General features: G+C 37.1%; 2 protein-coding genes across 2 annotated transcripts; one reads left to right on the top strand and one right to left on the bottom strand.

Moving 5' to 3' along the window:
* The first annotated feature begins 861 nt into the window (after positions 1–861).
* LOC119069565 (trypsin-3-like) lies at positions 862–2152 on the top strand. Its single transcript, XM_037173645.1, has 6 exons — positions 862–1011; positions 1080–1175; positions 1243–1289; positions 1352–1501; positions 1575–1905; positions 1975–2152. Exons 1-6 carry the CDS (start codon positions 966–968, stop codon positions 2130–2132), a joined length of 828 nt encoding a protein of 275 aa, XP_037029540.1. The 5' UTR covers positions 862–965; the 3' UTR covers positions 2133–2152.
* Positions 2153–9977: 7825 nt separating this feature from the next.
* LOC119069566 (trypsin-3-like) lies at positions 9978–11282 on the bottom strand. The gene is made up of 6 exons (XM_037173646.1): positions 11181–11282; positions 10999–11112; positions 10882–10928; positions 10682–10819; positions 10283–10613; positions 9978–10225 (listed from the first exon to the last, which is right to left on the bottom strand). Exons 1-6 carry the CDS (start codon positions 11224–11226, stop codon positions 10068–10070), a joined length of 834 nt encoding a protein of 277 aa, XP_037029541.1. The 5' UTR covers positions 11227–11282; the 3' UTR covers positions 9978–10067.
* Positions 11283–18141: the final 6859 nt, after the last annotated feature.

Below are 18141 nucleotides of genomic sequence, written 5' to 3'. Positions count from 1 at the left end.
AAGGGGAATCATAATAACAAATGAACCGTGTTGGATAAAGAAAAACAGAGAGTCTCATGAATATGCTGAGTATTTTGAGAGATGAGTCTAATATTTTTGGATTGGAGGAACTCAATGAAACATTGAACGAGAAACACGTTTCCAAGGTAATTGCTTGATTCGACTAGCAGCACTATATTAAATCTCCACTCTTCACTAGTTAAAAGAGGGGTCTGTGCACTATAGACACGAAATTACGAGTTATGACATTGACTGCTGTCTTTTTGTATTTCGGCTTTATGCCTTTCATATGATGAACTAGAGTAAGCTTAGCTACTAACTAAATCATTTATTGGTATCGTTTTTGGTATGGCTAAAGGTTGCATAAGTTAGAAATGTTAGGTCTATTTTAAATGAACTTTGATAGTCACTAACACAAAAAACGCAGATTTCATAGCCAGGTGTAACGTGTAACATACGGTATAATGATACTTTTTGTCATGATTGCTCCAAATTTCAGAAGGTTATTCGTGTGATCCCCCGTCTGTGACGCATTCACGTTTTTTTGTGTATGAAAACGTTTTAATCTTTATTTCACTGAGCAAGAAGCATTACCACTACGTCACGGTCTAATCTTTATGGGTTTTTGTGGGCATTGAATTGATTTGGAAATGATTTCGGTTCTTTCATCATTACTTATTGTAATCGTATCATAAAATTGAATTAATCTTGGAACTGCTGATAATAAATTTTCATTGAACCAGTGGCTGTGATTAGATCTGTAGTATTATTCAATAAACGACAAAGTCGAAGCCATCAATTGGGTTTTTCTTAGACGATTCAGGGAATGACAGTGCATTGTTATACATTTTATAGATTATTTTTGATAAGAATATCATAGAATTAGAAAGCTCTCGAGATAATTACAGTCAAAAATGTTATTTATAAAAGGTCGATCGGGAATCTTTTTGTTTTAATTTTCAGCCATGAAAGTGTTTGTGCTTTTACTAGCCGTACTCGGCACTACTCTAGGTAATATGACCAAAATTCATTCTTTGATGAGATACCAAAAATTGAAACCAACAAAATTCTATTTATAGCGGCAAAATTGGATAAAACTCCCAATGGCCTAGCAGCGTTACTCGCCGAAAAAGGAGGCGTACCAGTTGGTGGAATTGGTACTCGCATTGTGGGAGGTGGGCTTTATTGGAATCAAAGTAACGCTGCCGTTCAATATTCGCTTACGTTTTTGTTTTCTAACAGGCACAACTACACCAATTGAACAAGTTCCATACATCGTTTCCATGCAAGTAAGAGATCATGCTTTGCACCCGTCAAAAAGCAAAACTTTATTCTTTGTTTGTGTAAACAGAGATTTGGCGCTCATCGTTGTGGTGGTGGGATCATAAGTCCAACGAGAATCTTAACTGCAGCGCATTGCCTCTATGCATGGACGGGCACAGGATGGGCTCCAATTCCACCAAGTGAACTATCAGTTCGAGCTGGGTCATCTAGCAGTACAGTGAGTTAAAATTAATCGCGAGTGGACGTCTGCAGTATGTCTCAAGTTAACTAAACCAAATTTTATTTAAAAGACTGGCGGTCAACTTATTCAAGTTGCAAGTTATGTAAATCATCCCCTCTACAATGAAAACACATTAGACAACGACATAACGGTAATGCATCTTGTATCGGCATTGGATTTATCACCTGCCGGTGTGGCTATTATTGGATTGCCGGCGCAAAATGCTGGAGTTGCTGCAGGAACATCAGCACGAGTGTCTGGCTGGGGTGCCTTATGGGAAGGTGGTCCAGGATCTGTAGCTTTACAAGCCGTAAATGTTCCAGTCGTCACTAATGCTGAGTGTAATGCCTCATATGGCGGTGGCATCACAAACGGTATGATTTGTGCCGGTTTCCCAGAAGGTAATTTCTGAAATTCCACTGAATATATTGGCACGAGCGGGCACTAGTATTAATGTAATGTATTCTTAGGAGGAAGAGACGCCTGTCAAGGTGACTCAGGTGGCCCACTTTCAGCTGGCAATCAGCTGATTGGTGTTGTTTCGTGGGGAGAAGGATGTGCCAGGGCAGGTTTCCCAGGAGTGTACGCACGAGTTGCATATTATAGAAACTGGATCGATGCAAACTAAGTCTGACAAAATAAAAATAAGTTAACGGAAATCCATCATTGAATTCAATTTCCATTTCCAATTGTAACAGTTCGTGTTCCGTTTCCAGTTGTAAGCTTTTTTGTTGTTGCCAAAATCGTTTGACCAGTGTCGCAATAAGCTCATCTATTGTTTCGTCTGTTATGAAAATTATCGTTAAATTAGTCATTTCAATTCGTCACTTCAAGCATGAGTGGTACTCACTGTCCGATTGAACAAAATGTTTGAGTTTCTGTCACCAATTGTAAAAATTGTGTTACTGACAATCAGCCCCGGTGAAAAAAAAAACGTATTTGAGACCCTTTTTGAGACCGAAACTTTTGTATGGCCGTGAGACTACGTATTTCGAGCCTTTGAGAATATTTGAGACCGAGAATTTATCGAAATAGTTCATCGGAGTTCATCCAAAATTCATGAGACGTCTCTCTTTAGACTCATTTGAGGATGTTCTAGTCTGACTGAGTGGTCTGGTTTCGGATTTCCTAGACGTAGTGAGACTGACTGAGTGGTCTGCTTTCGGATTTGCTAGACGTAGTGAGACTGACTGAGTGGTCTGCTTTCGGATTTGCTAGACGTAGTGAGACTGACTGAGTGGTCTGCTTTCGGATTTGCTAGACGTAGTGTGACTGGATGAGTGGTCTGGTTTCGGATTTGCTAGACGTAGTGAGACTGGATGAGTGGTCTGGTTTCGGATTTGCTAGACGTAGTGAGACTGGATGAGTGGTCTGGTCTCGGATTTGCTAGACGTAGTGAGACTGGATGAGTGGTCTGGTTTCGGATTTGCTAGACGTAGTGAGACTGGATGAGTGGTCTGGTTTCGGATTTGCTAGACGTAGTGAGACTGGATGAGTGGTCTGGTTTCGGATTTGCTAGACGTAGTGAGACTGGATGAGTGGTCTGGTTTCGGATTTGCTAGACGTAGTGAGACTGACTGAGTGGTCTCATTTTGGATTTGTTAGACCTTCTGAGACTGGATGAGTGGTCTCATTTTGGATTTGTTAGACCTTGTGAGACTGGATGAGTGGTCTCCTTTTGGGTTTGTTAGACGTTGTGAGAATGGATGAGTGGTCTCATTTTGGATTTGTTAGACCTTGTGAGACTGGATGAGGATAAATGAGTGTCATAAAAAAAAAAAACTTTTTCAGACTTCTAATTTTTGAGTTTTTTCTAGACCGTTTGAGACTTCTCTTTTTTCAGTTTTTTCTAGACCGTTTGAGACTTTTCATATTTGATTTCTTTTTAGAACTTTTTTCTTCGTTCGTTATTTATCGGAAGATTTTTTTTGTACTTCTATGTTGAGTTCACAGATGGCCACTACCCTTTACTTTTTTTATAATTCGCTAGACCAAACTGACTGAAATTGTAGAATCGTTAGTAATATTTGAATTTTTTTATTTTACCTTTTTTTATTTGTAATGTTTTTTCCGGTCACCCATCCAAGTACTAACCGCGACGAATGATGCTTAACTTTCAATTTGGACGGCCGTCGACGTTCACGTGCTGCTAAATCAGATATATCTATTTGGAGTTCTAATTTTGAACCGTTGTTACAATTTCCGAGGTCGGATGAGCAGTCTCATTGGCAGGCGGCTTGAGACCGAGTGAGTGGTCTTTTTTGAAGAAAATAATTTTCTTCAATTACTGAGACCGGTTCAGTGGTCTCATTTGAAGAAAATATTTTCTTCGATATCTGAGACCGAGTGAGTGGTCTTTTTGGAAGAAAATATTTTCTTCAATTACTGAGACCGGTTGAGTGGTCTCATTTGAAGAAAATATTTTCTTTGATATCTGAGACCGGTTGAGTGGTCTCATTTGAAGAAAATATTTTCTTTGATATCTGAGACCGGTAGAGTGGTCTCATTTGAAGAAATCATTTTTTCGATTTCTGAGACCGGTAGAGTGGTCTCATTTGAAGAAATCATTTTTTCGATTTCTGAGACCGGTAGAGTGGTCTCATTTGAAGAAATCATTTTTTCGATTTCTGAGACCGGTTCAGTGGTCTCATTTGAAGAAAATATTATCTTCGATTACTGAGACCGGTTCAGTGGTCTCATTTGAAGAAAATATTTTCTTTGATATCTGAGACCGGTTGAGTGGTCTCATTTGAAGAAAATATTTTCTTTGATATCTGAGACCGGTTGAGTGGTCTCATTTGAAGAAAATATTTTCTTTGATATCTGAGACCGGTAGAGTGGTCTCATTTGAAGAAATCATTTTTTCGATTTCTGAGACCGGTAGAGTGGTCTCATTTGAAGAAATCATTTTTTCGATTTCTGAGACCGGTTTAGTGGTCTCATTTGAAGAAATAATTTTTTCGATTTCTGAGACCGGTTCAGTGGTCTCATTTGAAGAAAATATTATCTTCGATTACTGAGACCGGTTCAGTGGTCTCATTTAAAGAAAATATTTTCTTTGATATCTGAGACCGGTTGAGTGGTCTCATTTTAAGAAAATATTTTCTTTGATATCTGAGACCGGTTGAGTGGTCTCATTTGAAGAAAATATTTTTTCGATTTCTGAGACCGGTTTAGTGGTCTCATTTGAAGAAATAATTTTTTCGATTTCTGAGACCGGTTCAGTGGTCTCATTTGAAGAAAATATTATCTTCGATTACTGAGACCGGTTCAGTGGTCTCATTTGAAGAAAATATTTTCTTCGATATCTGAGACCGGTTGAAACGTCTCTTTTGCAGAAAATATTTTCTTGCATTATGGATACTGTCTACACCCTCAAGATCAACAACACCAAAAAGAAATGAAACTCATTATAATGAACAGTGTGATATGAAAAACTAAAACAGCTGAAATTGAATTTTCGATGGAAAATGTAATACCGCTCGGTTGCCAGAGCCTTTATGTTTTAAATCTCTAAACCATCCCAACACAATCATTAAATCTGGTACATACTTTTTTCAAAATCCAAAATCTATCACTTGAATATTTTCGTCATTTATGTTTCGCTATATAAGGAGAGAGCTGAGACACAAACACATTTATTTTTAAAATTAGCATTTTCTTCGAAAGAGACCACTCGACCGGTCTCAAAGAATTGAAAAAATATTTTCTTCGAAAGAGACCACTCGACCGGTCTCAAAGAATTGAAAAAATATTTTCTTCAAAAGAGACCACTCGACCGGTCTCAAAGAATTGAAAAAATATTTTCTTCAAAAGAGACCACTCGACCGGTCTCAAAGAATTGCCAAAAATATTTTCTTCAAAAGAGACCACTCGACCGGTCTCAAAGAATTGCCAAAAATATTTTCTTCAACAGAGACCACTCGACCGGTCTCAAAGCATTGAAAAAATATTTTCTTCAAAAGAGACCACTCGACCGGTCTCAAAGAATTGAAAAAATATTTTCTTCAAATGAGAACACTCAACCGGTCTCAGAAATCGGAAAAATTATTTCTTCAAATGAGACCACTCAACCGGTCTCAGATATCAAAGAAAATATTTTCTTCAAATGAGACCACTCAACCGGTCTCAGATATCAAAGAAAATATTTTCTTCAAATGAGACCACTCAACCGGTCTCAGTAATTGAAGAAAATATTTTCTTCCAAAAAGACCACTCACTCGGTCTCAGATATCAAAGAAAATATTTTCTTCAAACAAGACCACTCAACCGGTCTCAGATATCAAAGAAAATATTTTCTTCCAAAAAGACCACTCACTCGGTCTCAGATATCGAAGAAAATATTTTCTTCAAACGAGACCACTCATCCAGTTTCGCACAGTTCACCAATAAATGTTAGCAAAGAGACTACTTGTTCCGTCTCAAGCGATCTGGACATATAACTGCAACGAGACCACTCATCCAGTCTCGCACAGTTCACCAATAAATGTTAGCAAAGAGACTACTTGTTTCGTCTCAAGCGATCTGAGTATATTACTGCAACGAGACGACTCATCCAGTCTCGCACAGTCTGGCGAAATAATATTCGAAAAGAGACTACTCGTTTGGTCTACGGTATTCTCATTTGTTCATCCGAAATGATTTTAGCAAAAACAAAAATATTTTGAGACCCAATTGAGAATTCCAGCAATTTTGAAACTGGAATTAGACCGTTGAGAATACGTATTTCATGGTCTCGTGAGACCGACATTTTCACTGGGGAGCTTTCGAACAATGAGTATTGTCCTGAAATTTCGGCGACATGAGTATCGGTGACATCCTGAAGAAACGGTGACTTACTGAAAAAACAACGAGAAGAAATGGTGACTTCCTGAAGAAACGACGAGAAGAACCGGCCACTATAGTCGCCGTTTCTTCTCGTTGTTTCTTCAGGAAGTTATCGTTTCTTCAGGTAGTCACCATTTCTATAGGATGTCACCTTTTCTTTAGGAAGTCACCGTTTCTTCTCACCGTTTCATCAGAAAATCTGAAGAGTCGTCATTACATGTCACCATTTTTTCAGAAAGTCCCCGTTTCTTCGAAACCGTCGACTTCCTGAAGAAACAACGACTTTCAGAATCAACGCATCTCACCGTTCAATCTCTGATTGCAAGCAACTAAAACAAATAAAATAAAAAGCTTTGTATTTTATTTCAAATGAATAAAATCTACGTACAGTGGCTTATTCTTGATTTGAGATGAAATTTCGATTTCAAGAAATTCTTCAGTTGATAATCTCAACTCAAGATTACTAATTCAGTTGACATTGAGATCCCAAATCAACTCTAATTTTCGTCTCGCCGTAAAGGCGTTTTGTTGGTTCCTATGGAATTCATCCTTTTACGAAATGTAACGTAAAGTAGTTTAGTTCATCACTACAGAATTCATCTTTTTACAACATGAAAACCAATTTTCATTGCACATAAAAAGCGTTTTAATACGCCGAGCGATCCGGCCCATTGCCCCGGAGCGAAGCGGAGGGCCGCAATGCGAGCCGGGCGCCGGAACGGTGTCGGTAACTTAGGAGTTAATTTTTTTTCTCTCGCATCGTGTCATAAATAGTCTGTGTAATTCATTCATCTGTTTTGTGCTTTACTGCCTTTTTCTGAATTTTACATACATTTTTATATGGAGAAATCAAAAAACTCAAGTACAACACAGAAACATATCGCTCGGTGTCTTAAAGCACTTTTATGTGACTAATTATGACACGATGCGAGAGAAAAAAAATTAACTCCTACGTTACCGACACCGTTCCGGCGCCCGGCTCGCATTGCAGCCCTCCGCTTCGCTACGGGGCAATGGGCCGGATCGCTCGGCGTGTTAAAACGCTGTTTATGTACAATGAAAATTTGTAAAGGGATTACTTCCTTATGGTTGGTATTCAATACAGAAAGATTATTACAGCAAGACTTTTCAACAACCAAAAAGTTACTGCCAAAAAGATACCGCCAAATCGCTTATTATCGACTTTCTGTATAGAGACGATAGAATTTCTACTTCATATATAGAGACGATAGAATTTGGTTTTTGGCCTTATGAAGAAACGTTGACTTCCCGAAGAAACGATGAGAAGAAATGGTGAGTTCCTGAAAAAACGATTAGAACCTTCCGTCGCCGTTTCTTCAGGAACTTGTTATTTCTTATGAGTTCACCGTTTCTTCTCGTTGTTTCTTCAGGAAGTCATCGTTTTCACAGAAAGTCAGCGCTTTTTACATAAAACGGCGACATCCTGAAGAAACTGTGACTTTCTGAAGAAACGACGAGAAGAAACGGCGAGTTCCTGAAGAAACGGTGACTTCCTGAAGAAACAGCGACTTCTTGAAGAAACGGCGACTACTCGCCGTTTCTTCAGGAAGTCGCCGATACTCATGTCGTCGAAACTTCAGGACAATACAATGAGTTCTATCAATGCACTCCAATAACATTGATTGAAAACTCCAGGAATTTCCCTAAAGACCACTATTTCGGCCCGCTCACGATCTCACAGCTCAACTATATAATTACAAAAAGATTTCTTTTCAAAAGAATCAAACAACAGAATGAAACGGTCAAAGATCACTCGATAAGATTCATCGGATTATACATTGATTGCATATGCAATGGGCAAATGCACGGCTGACTATAGGTTGCAAATGCAACGTATTTTAGGATACAAATGCAACGGGCAAATCCACGATGGATTTTAGGTTGTATATGCAACGGAAAATCCTTCACGGAATGATCAGAAGAGCGAAATCAGGACGGACCTCCATCGTAGACCAATTTCCACCTTTGTCAAATTCATAAGATTACGATGATGCCCATTCAAATCGATCCATGTCCATTCTCATGCCACATTTCTTAATTACCTTGGAATAAGAATTTTTCTGCAGTTCATATCAAATTTTATTTAGTTGCCACTGTCATTGAGACGCTCGTCCTTTTCATTCAACTCACCAGACCAGCCTGGATCCAAGCCAAATCCACTCGTTTTTTACCCCAAATCGTCCAATGTTTTCGATGAAATCCTCAACGTCGTAGAGAACACAGAAACAATTCGACCAATGAGTGCCAGAGCACCAATCGCTTAATTGCGATTAAAAATCACTTGAATGTCAAAACCAGAAATTTCCCGAAAGACTACAGTAGTATACAAGGACATACATTCCGCCATTTTGTTTTTTAAACAAATTTCCGTTACCAAGAATTGACGAAATATTAGATGGTTTTAGGCCGTGCTCGCTATTTCTCTATACTCTATACTACTCTACTGTTTCGGGTTTCGGCCCGCTAGTTTCAACGATCTGACAGTTTAACTCCATAATTGCGTTGGTTCTATCTCTTCGTAATCGTTCGGTCTCGCTACCATATAATGCCAATTGTATCTTGTGTAATAAACTATATGATTATGACATTGAACAAAAACCAATTCACGCCGTAAGTGTGCCTAAAATTTGAATTTTAAGTGAACGATTCGATGAAAAAGTGAACCAAAAAATTCATTTCAACGCTTCTCTATATGAAAATGCACTTTCCATTTTGAATTTCGACGCACTTACGGCGTGAATTACAGTGGAAGTATGATTTCTATGGCATTAGGGGCTAGGTTGGGTCGTGTTTAAATTTTTTTGAAGATCTGAGAATTGTTCAATTAATAAATAAATAAAAACTGTTTTGTCCCGTTCTTTCGGACGGATCCTTTATTTTCGTGGTAGTAGAGTGAATTTGCATGTGAATTTGTGATCTCAAACCATTACTACTTGATGTTAATAGCTGTAGGGTGAAGTTTAATATATATTTTACTGCCACAAGGGGAACATCGAGGTTTGCCGACCATATTATAGAAACTAGATCGATGCAAACTAAATTGGGCTAAATTAAAACATTAACGGATGTCTTAACCTGTTCTTTCAGAACCTTCATAATAAACCCCTATTGATTTTCTTGTGAATTTATTATTGTAAACGAGAGTTGCAACACCAATCATTATTTTAGTGACTATAATTGTCAGAAATTTGTTATCTTTTTATGGTACTGACAACAGAAGGCACAGATTAGGCGATAATACCACATGAAGTAAGCAAACATTCAAACATAATCGGAATTTTCAACAACTTTCTGTGGAACGTTTCAACTTCGTGCCTACTGAAGTGGACCTATTCGCTTAAAATGCGTAAGCCCTTATCTCTATGGCCCAAACGAGGATTGGTGCATTCTCCCTAGACGTCTAATTCTCCCTACATAAATACACGTTTTTTCGAGACATACACCATCTCCTCCTTTCGCACAATCAATCCTACTTTGGACTTTGCCAATACCCTCTTTAGCAAACAAGCTTTGTTTAGACTCTGTCAAAATACCCCTTTTTTCCTTTGTTTGTAGAATCATGCAGAGGGTAATTGACTTAGCGCTTTGTTATACTTTCTAATTCGAATGCGTACTGACGGTATGATTTGAAAGAAAACGAAATTAATTTTTAATAGGCAAGTATAGAGAAGCAATCGCTTTTTATTAGTCCGTAAATATTTTAATTTTGCCAATATTAGTTTTCATCGATCCAGCTTCTGTAAAATGCAACACGTGCGTACACTCCTGGGAATCCTGGACGGGCACATCCTCGACCCCATGAAACAATACCAATAACTTGATTGCCAGCAGATAACGGGCCACCAGAGTCACCTTGACAGGCGTCTCTTCCTCCTAAAAACAAGTCACATTAAATCTTGTACAAATATTCAGTGTAATTTCACAAATTACCTTCTGGGAAACCGGCACAAAGCATACCATTAGTGATGCCACCACCATATGAGGCATTACATTCGGCGTTGGTGACAACTGGAACGCTAACGGCTTGCAAAGTTATAGATCCTGCACCACCTTCCGATAAAGCACCCCATCCAGACACTCGTGCTAATGTTCCTGCAGCAACTCCAGCGTTTTGTGCCGGCATTCCAATAGTAGCCACACCGGCAGGGGATAAATCCAAGGCCGATACAAGATGCATTACCGCTATGTCATTGTTTAATGTGATATGACTGTATTGGGGATGATTGACATAACGTAAAACTTGAATGACTTGACCGCCTGACTTATAAATGAGATTTCATTAAGTTAACTTGAGATACGTCGGTCCAATCGTGATCAATTTTAGCTTACTGCGCTGTTAGACGAACCAGCCCGAACTGATAGTTCAGTGGCTGGTATTGGAAAGAACGTTGCAAACAGACAATGTGCTGCAGTTAGGATTCTGGTCGGACTAATGATCGCACCACCACAACGATGAGCATTATTTCTCTGTTATTAGAAAGAAAAGATAAAATTTGGCTCTTCGACGATTCGAGAACATTTTCATTTACTTGCATGGAAACGATGTATGGAACTTGTTCAATTGGTGTAGTGACACCTGTTTTGAAAATAGAAACAAAAACGTAAGCGTGTTGCACGGAAGATAATTTATTCCCATTGAGACCCACCTCCAACAATGCGTGTACCAATTTCGCCAACTTCTATACCCCCTTTTTCAGCGAGTAACGCTGCCAGTCCATTTGGAGTTTTATCCAAATAAGGTGTTTTATCCAACTTTGCCGCTTTAAATTAAATTTTATTATTTCCGAGAGTCTCTAGCTGATCAAACGATTTATTTTGTTATTATTACCTAGAGTAGTGCCGAGAACGGCTAGCAATAGCACAAACACCTTCATGGTTGAAATTTTAAATCAAAATTAATAGAAAAACAATTACGGATCGACTTTTTATAAATAACATCTTTGACTGTAATCATCTCGAGAGCTTTCAAATCGTGATAATAATTTTATCAGCTATGCGAAAATTATCTTTTAATACAAAAAATACAAATTGAAGAGGCAGTGACGCTTTAGAGTCAAATCCATTTGAGAAAATATATTTTATATGTCTAGAACGATAATCTCGAGCTTATCCCTCTAGGGAGTTTTTGTTTATCTCGATATATCTGTTCTCGACAGATAAAATATGATATGCACCTATTGCCAGACTGTTATTTTGACGTGTAGGCATTATGGCCCACGCCTTCGGCTAGGGCAATAATGCCCTACACGTCAAAATACCAATCTTGGCAACAGATGCATAATATATATTACATAACTAGGGATAAAAAGATGAAAAGTAGAGTTTTCGTGTGAATTTTGTTGATTCGAAGCGAAGCCGAGGTCAATAAACACACGAAAACGAGACTTTTCATTTTTATCCCGAGTTATGTAATGGATTTTATCGCATACGCGGTGTGATTCCCCGAAAAAATTATTCACCTAGGATAGATAAACAAACATTATACTTCAATTGTCAAAGTGTCATTCGCATATCTTGTTGTTTCGTTTTCGCTTATGCGATAAAAAAGAATATGCACGTATGACAAGCCGTCTCGGCAAGCCTCGACCGCTTTTTCATACGTGCATAATATTTATTACATGCTGAGGGCGTCGAAAGAAGTGCTTAAAACATGAAAAGTACGGTTTTCGACGCATGTAGCATGTAAAATACTATTTCTGAACTGATTTTGTTTGCACATTTCTGCAGATATTTTTCAATTTTGCTCATCCTAGAGCTTATCCTTCCATTTGACACTACCAAACAGGGATACACCGTTTTACTATAGTTTGAGATCTCAATCTCAGGCATGACCATAGAGATAGACTACCTAGAGGAATTATGACCCGAATGTATTGAAAAATTATATCACACACACCACTAACACGAAAACGTCAACTTTGATTTGCTTTTGACATTAAGAGTCACTTTTTACTGTCTGTGCACGGAGCTGTCAGACACACATTTAAATATATCATTAATTTGTCAGTTAGTTCTATTGAGAGGGTCCTTGGGCATCACTGGGCAACTATAATAGGTTTCTTCTTAAAGTCTGCAAAATAATTGTAAAATAGATAGATCCATAAGGGGAAAAAGTACTTCTCTCTAGCATTTCTATGTGTCTGTCAAAGTGATGTAGGGAAACCATTTCAGCATAGGTTTCTTAATATGTTATCGCAGTTTTTAACTTGAAAAATTCAGTCTGAAAACGATATGGATCTCGCCATGTGTGCAAAAAATGATTGAAAATGTATGAGCCATCTGTCAAATATTTTTCATGCATGATGTAAACTTAATGTAAACGCAAATTTTCAGGCATTTGACATTGTCTCACGAACTCCGTTCATACCATTTTATGTTTTGCGATGTGCGTGACGTCGTTATTATTAGCCTAGGAGCTTATAAATATTTCCTCGGTCATTAATGAGGTCTCACTGATTTAATATGTTACAGTCAGAGGCAGTAAACTTTCAGCATGAAGTTGCTTCAGCCGTTTTTCAGCTGATCTAGGCTGCTCTGAATCCGGGCAATATGTGATATTAGGCAAAATAAGTGTTTTTCTGGTCCGGAAGGCTTAAATATTGGACCCAAAAATAGTTTAGACATGGGAAGCAAGCCATTTGTACAGATGTACGAAAGCGTTGGTTAGAAGAGAGTAGAATAATGGTGTACATCTTTTTTAGTGCTCTGACCAACGCATTCGTACATTTGTACAAATGGTGGCTCGCTCCCCATGCCTAAAATATTTTTTTTTAATTCTAAAAAAAGATATGGATCCAATATTTAAGCCTTCCGGACCAGAAAGCACCTCATTGAGCCCAACATCCCATATTGTTCGGAGTAAGAGCAGGCCCCCGGGGGACACAAACAATCAAAACTGTTTATACTTGTTTATATGGTTTTACCACTAAAACGCGCGAGCGTGCTTCAACCTTATAAACAAGTACAAAATGTTTTGATTGTATGTGTACATCAGCTGAAAAACAGCTGAAGCAAATTCATGCTTCAAATTCACTGCTTTTAACTGTATCGTCAATTATATAAAATAAAAAGAAGTGCGTTCATCGTTCTCGTTGCTCTATATTCTCAAAATTGTACGGGTGACGTAATTTTGTCGGCTAAATATTTGCATGAGTTGACCAATCAAATCAATAAACGCAAAATAATAATCGGAAATTGGCACTGGTTCTTTTGTTCTCCGAACATTCAACTTTGTCGCATATCACTCCTTCATATATGATAATATTGCAACGAAATCGAACAGAACCGAGTGTAACTCTAATATGAAAACGATTTCTGTTCATTCCATAATCGAGTGTACTCAGCCTCAGTTCATTTGCGATAAGTTACTGTACATTGGTGTGGCAGCCAAACCCAACATTAAAAAGAAAATTTGAATTATTTATATCAGGAACCAAATTCAAATAATGAAATAATAAAAAAAGAGAAATGAAAATTGTAAAAGAGATATTTTTCACATGTAAAGAAAAATAATAACATAGTCGAGAATGGGAATCAGAAAAGTAATAAAAAAAAATTATCTTTTTATACTTTATTCACAAAAAAGGACGTAATAAAGCCTAAAAAAAATGTAAGAGAAAAAAAATATTTAAAAAAAGTTCAGTCATGCATTTGAAATTTATTCAGGATTTGGTTGATGCTTAGCATATTTTCGAATTTGAATTAATTAGTTCTCCAGCGAACACTTCTTCGTTTTTCTTTATTATATGTGTCGCTCTTTGGGACAACCATATTATTATGTTAGATTTTCTCCACAAAGAGACACACATATATATACATAGCACAGACACGAATTTGTTATACAGCACCCCATACATAAACTCTGGAAATGGAAGAAAATTTTGTTTAATGAAATCGTTTCCATTTCAAAAACTTTTCTGTTACATAAGATACATACACCAGCCCGCCCCTACAAAGAACCACTGTCTTCTCACAAAAATTATTTAAATTTTAGTATGAACAACATGTCTTCACTAAATAACTTGTAAAACCCTTTCAAATAACTAATTAAATAATGCCTTTGTATATGTGCAAAAGTATATGTACGGCGGCTTTTCACAGAGCCCAAGAAGAGAAGCATGTTCTTCATTCTATATATAGAGCATATAGCATTCATGTCTATACTTTTGTGGAACGATTCGCGAGCATACAAAAGAAAAACTAAAAACAAACTTTCGTTCTAAAATAAAACCTCATAGCATGCACTTTCCAGCTGTAGGTATGTAATACGTTCGTATATTTCGGTGAAACATCATCAACTTATAAGTTTTTTTTTCCTGTGTTATGTTTCACTTACACTTTTTTTTTCGTACAATTTTATTGTTTTTCTTTTTCTTATGCTTCGTTTTTCGAAAAAAAAAAATTTAAAAACATTGAATTTTACATGTACCAGCGGTACGTATAACAAACTTTACAAAAATATATAGGACAAAATGAACATGATCGAATAAGATTTTCCTGTCACGAATCAAACATTCAGACCCTCACGTATATTTATGAGCAAAAGGTAAACTATTGTAGGGGATTTTGTGTAAATATGAATGACTGCATTGTTAACCAAAACCATACTTAGACTTACATTATTCTATGTATAAAACAAGCTTTTTGTGACGGCAGTGGCGGGTGGCATTCGAAAAATTAGAGTGAAAAACTAAGCATTCAATTTTACAATAGTGATGGGATGTTATTAAATGTGGAAAATAGTTGCAAATGTTGATGGTAAAGTCTTTCCCAATAATGGTCACTGAACCAGAGATGGATTAACGAAAGGGTACTTCGGGAATAATCGAAGTGACTATTTGCAGGCGCCTGCAAATAGCCAAAATATTATAAAGTGACTATTTGCGGGCGCTGGCAAATAGCCAAAATATTATAATGAGACTATTTGCAGGCGCCGGCAAATAGACAAAATATTATGAAGAGACTATTTGTAGGCGCTGGCAAATAGCCAAAATATTATAAAAAGACTATTTGCAGGCGCCGGCAAATAACCAAAACATCATAATGAGACTATTTGCAGGCATCTTACCTTTTTATTTAATGTAAATCAACCGCAAACAGTCTATACGCATGGTATTCGCAGGTAATTCATGGTTTTAAAATATTGCCAAAGGTCTTAATTAAATTAACGAAAATGCTATTAGCACTTTGTGCGAATAGTCACTTTATAATACTTTGGCTATTCGCACATTGTACGAATAGCCAAGAAGAGACTATTCGCACATTGTGCGAATAGCCAAATTATTATAAAGTGACTATTCGCACAATGTGCAAATAGCCTTTTTTTCTTTGCTATTCGCACACTGTAAGATAAAAACATGAATCCAAATATTATTTTAAGGGCAGTCATCGTTCAGAAACTGAAAATATATAGAGAGATGATGATATAAATGACCAGAAGATGATCGTGTCAGAAAAATTACGTAATGGTAGCTTTCGAAACCAAATATTATTAATGTATTTGTCCAGACTTTATATCAGAATATAAATTAGAGAGTTTAGTCTGATACAACTAAATTCATCCTTCTACTAACTATTAAGGGAGGATTTTGGCTTATTCCCGCTGAACTCATCCTTCTACAAACTGTGTAAGGAAAGAGTTTTGTTTGTTCCAACTAAATTTATCCTTTTACAATTTGTGTAAGGAAGGAGTTTGGCTTGTTCCTACTGAATTCATCCTTTTACAAACTGTGTAAGGAAGGAGTTTTGTTTGTTCATACTGAATTCATCCTTTTACAATTTGTGTAAGGAAATAGTTTGGTTTGTTCTTACTGAATTCATCCTTCTACAAACTGTGTAAGGAAAGAGTTTGGTTTGTTCCAACTAAATTTATCCTTCTACAAACTGTGTAAGGAAGGAGTTTGGTTTGTTCCTACTGAATTCATCCTTCTACAAACTGTGTAAGGAAAGAGTTTGGTTTGTTCATACTGAATTCATCCTTCTACAATTTGTGTGAGCAAGGAGTTTGATTTTTCCTACTGAATTCATACGTCTACAACTGTAAGGAAAGAGTTTGGTTTGCCACAAATTAATTCATCCTTCTGCAAACTGTATAAAGAAGGAGTTTGGTATGTATCTACTGAAATCGTACATTTACAAATTGTGTGAGGAAGATTTCTGTTTGATCAACTGAGTTCATCCTTCTACAAATTGAATCATGAAGGTGTTCGGTTTTTTTTACTGAATTTTACTTGCGAATAGCCCAAGTGCGAATAGCACATACCTTAAATTAAAAACCTAATCAACTAAAATTCCAACTTCTAAACGCGTGTATAAATACCGAAGTTCGAAAAAATAAATCTTTACAGAATGTCACGTGAGAAACAATTTACAATGACGGTATAGATAAGGTATGGCTGATCGGCTTATTTATCCCGATCCCGAGCGCACTCACTTTATGTCAAAATAATCACGGCTGTCCTCAACAAAGATAAAGTTTTATGAAAATGTACACACAAAATGACTTGGGATCAAAGCCACTTTACTTAGACTTCACCTAGATCCTTCCCCATTGTCGACTGACATTTTGCATCAGCTCGGAGAAGGAGTTTGGGTTTATCTTTGCATCGACACATAAAAAATGATATGCACCTATGTTTAAATGTTTATTTTGACGAATTGGGTTATGATCCGCGCCTTCGGCTTAAAAACTGTTACGGAAACACAGTTTATTCCTTTTACAAACTGTTACGTGAGAGGCAGTTAACCAACATCGCAGTGATAACGAAATAAAATTTTTGCTGGCGCGTATTATATAGCGTATTGAGCCAATGAACATGTGCAAAAAGGAAAACAGAGTAGTAGATCGACAACTGTGGTAAATTTGAGGAATAGTTTGAAGCATCATTTCTGTAACATATAATTACGTCATTTTTAGACAGTAAGAGAATATTATAGCTACACTATTATAGCTATAATATTTCGGCTATTCGCAGGCGCCTGCAAATAGTCTCTTTATAATATTTTGGCTATTCGCCGGCGCCTGCAAATAGTCTATTTATAATATTTAGGCTATTCGCAGGCGCCTGCAAATAGTCTCTTTATAATATTTTGGCTATTTGCAGGCGCCTGTAAATAGCCAAAATATTATAAAGAGACTATTTGCAGGCGCCTGTAAATAGCACCTACGGGGAATAATCCACCTGATGCTGAAAATTCAACACACACGAAATATCATACAGGAACTTGTTACAATGATCCGTAACTTTCCTAGTTTCTATACTTTGAATCGAAGTCTTTGATTTCAATTCTACCTTCACCTTCATCTGAAACGTTTCCTTCAAAACAGTCGCTCAATCCTCCAGCTTGTTGCTCCATCTTATTCAAGCGCTAAAGACTTTTCGATCTTGAACCTAAACTTAAAATATTCTAACATTTAACATGCTGCTCTGTGTACGTTTAATCAGGCGTGTCTTGGGTAACGGGGTAACCAGTCAGAGTCGCTGTCTGACGCTGAATTATAAATTTCCAGGGGCGTTGGATACCTTAACCCGCCTCTGCAATGATTCATTGCCAATGAACAATACAAAATTTGTAGAGTGGAGTAAACCAGGCAGTCGAGGCAAAGAAGGGACATAAATCCAGCTAACATCGTTTGCTCTTTAATTTTTTGTTTTTGTTATACTAAGGGTTTCACACCAAAATCAAAGCCTAGTGATGAATCTAGGTTCATCTTCAAATCGACTGCTCCTGCCTGGTTAACTTTACGCTATCGTGATAAATCTCAACCGACTTTGAAGTTTTGACCAATT

This window comes from Bradysia coprophila, assembly GCF_014529535.1.
Source record: "Bradysia coprophila strain Holo2 chromosome X unlocalized genomic scaffold, BU_Bcop_v1 contig_371, whole genome shotgun sequence".
NCBI lineage: Eukaryota > Metazoa > Arthropoda > Insecta > Diptera > Sciaridae > Bradysia > Bradysia coprophila.
Note: the sequence above shows the minus strand (reverse complement) of the source record. Positions and strands in the feature narration are given on the sequence as shown.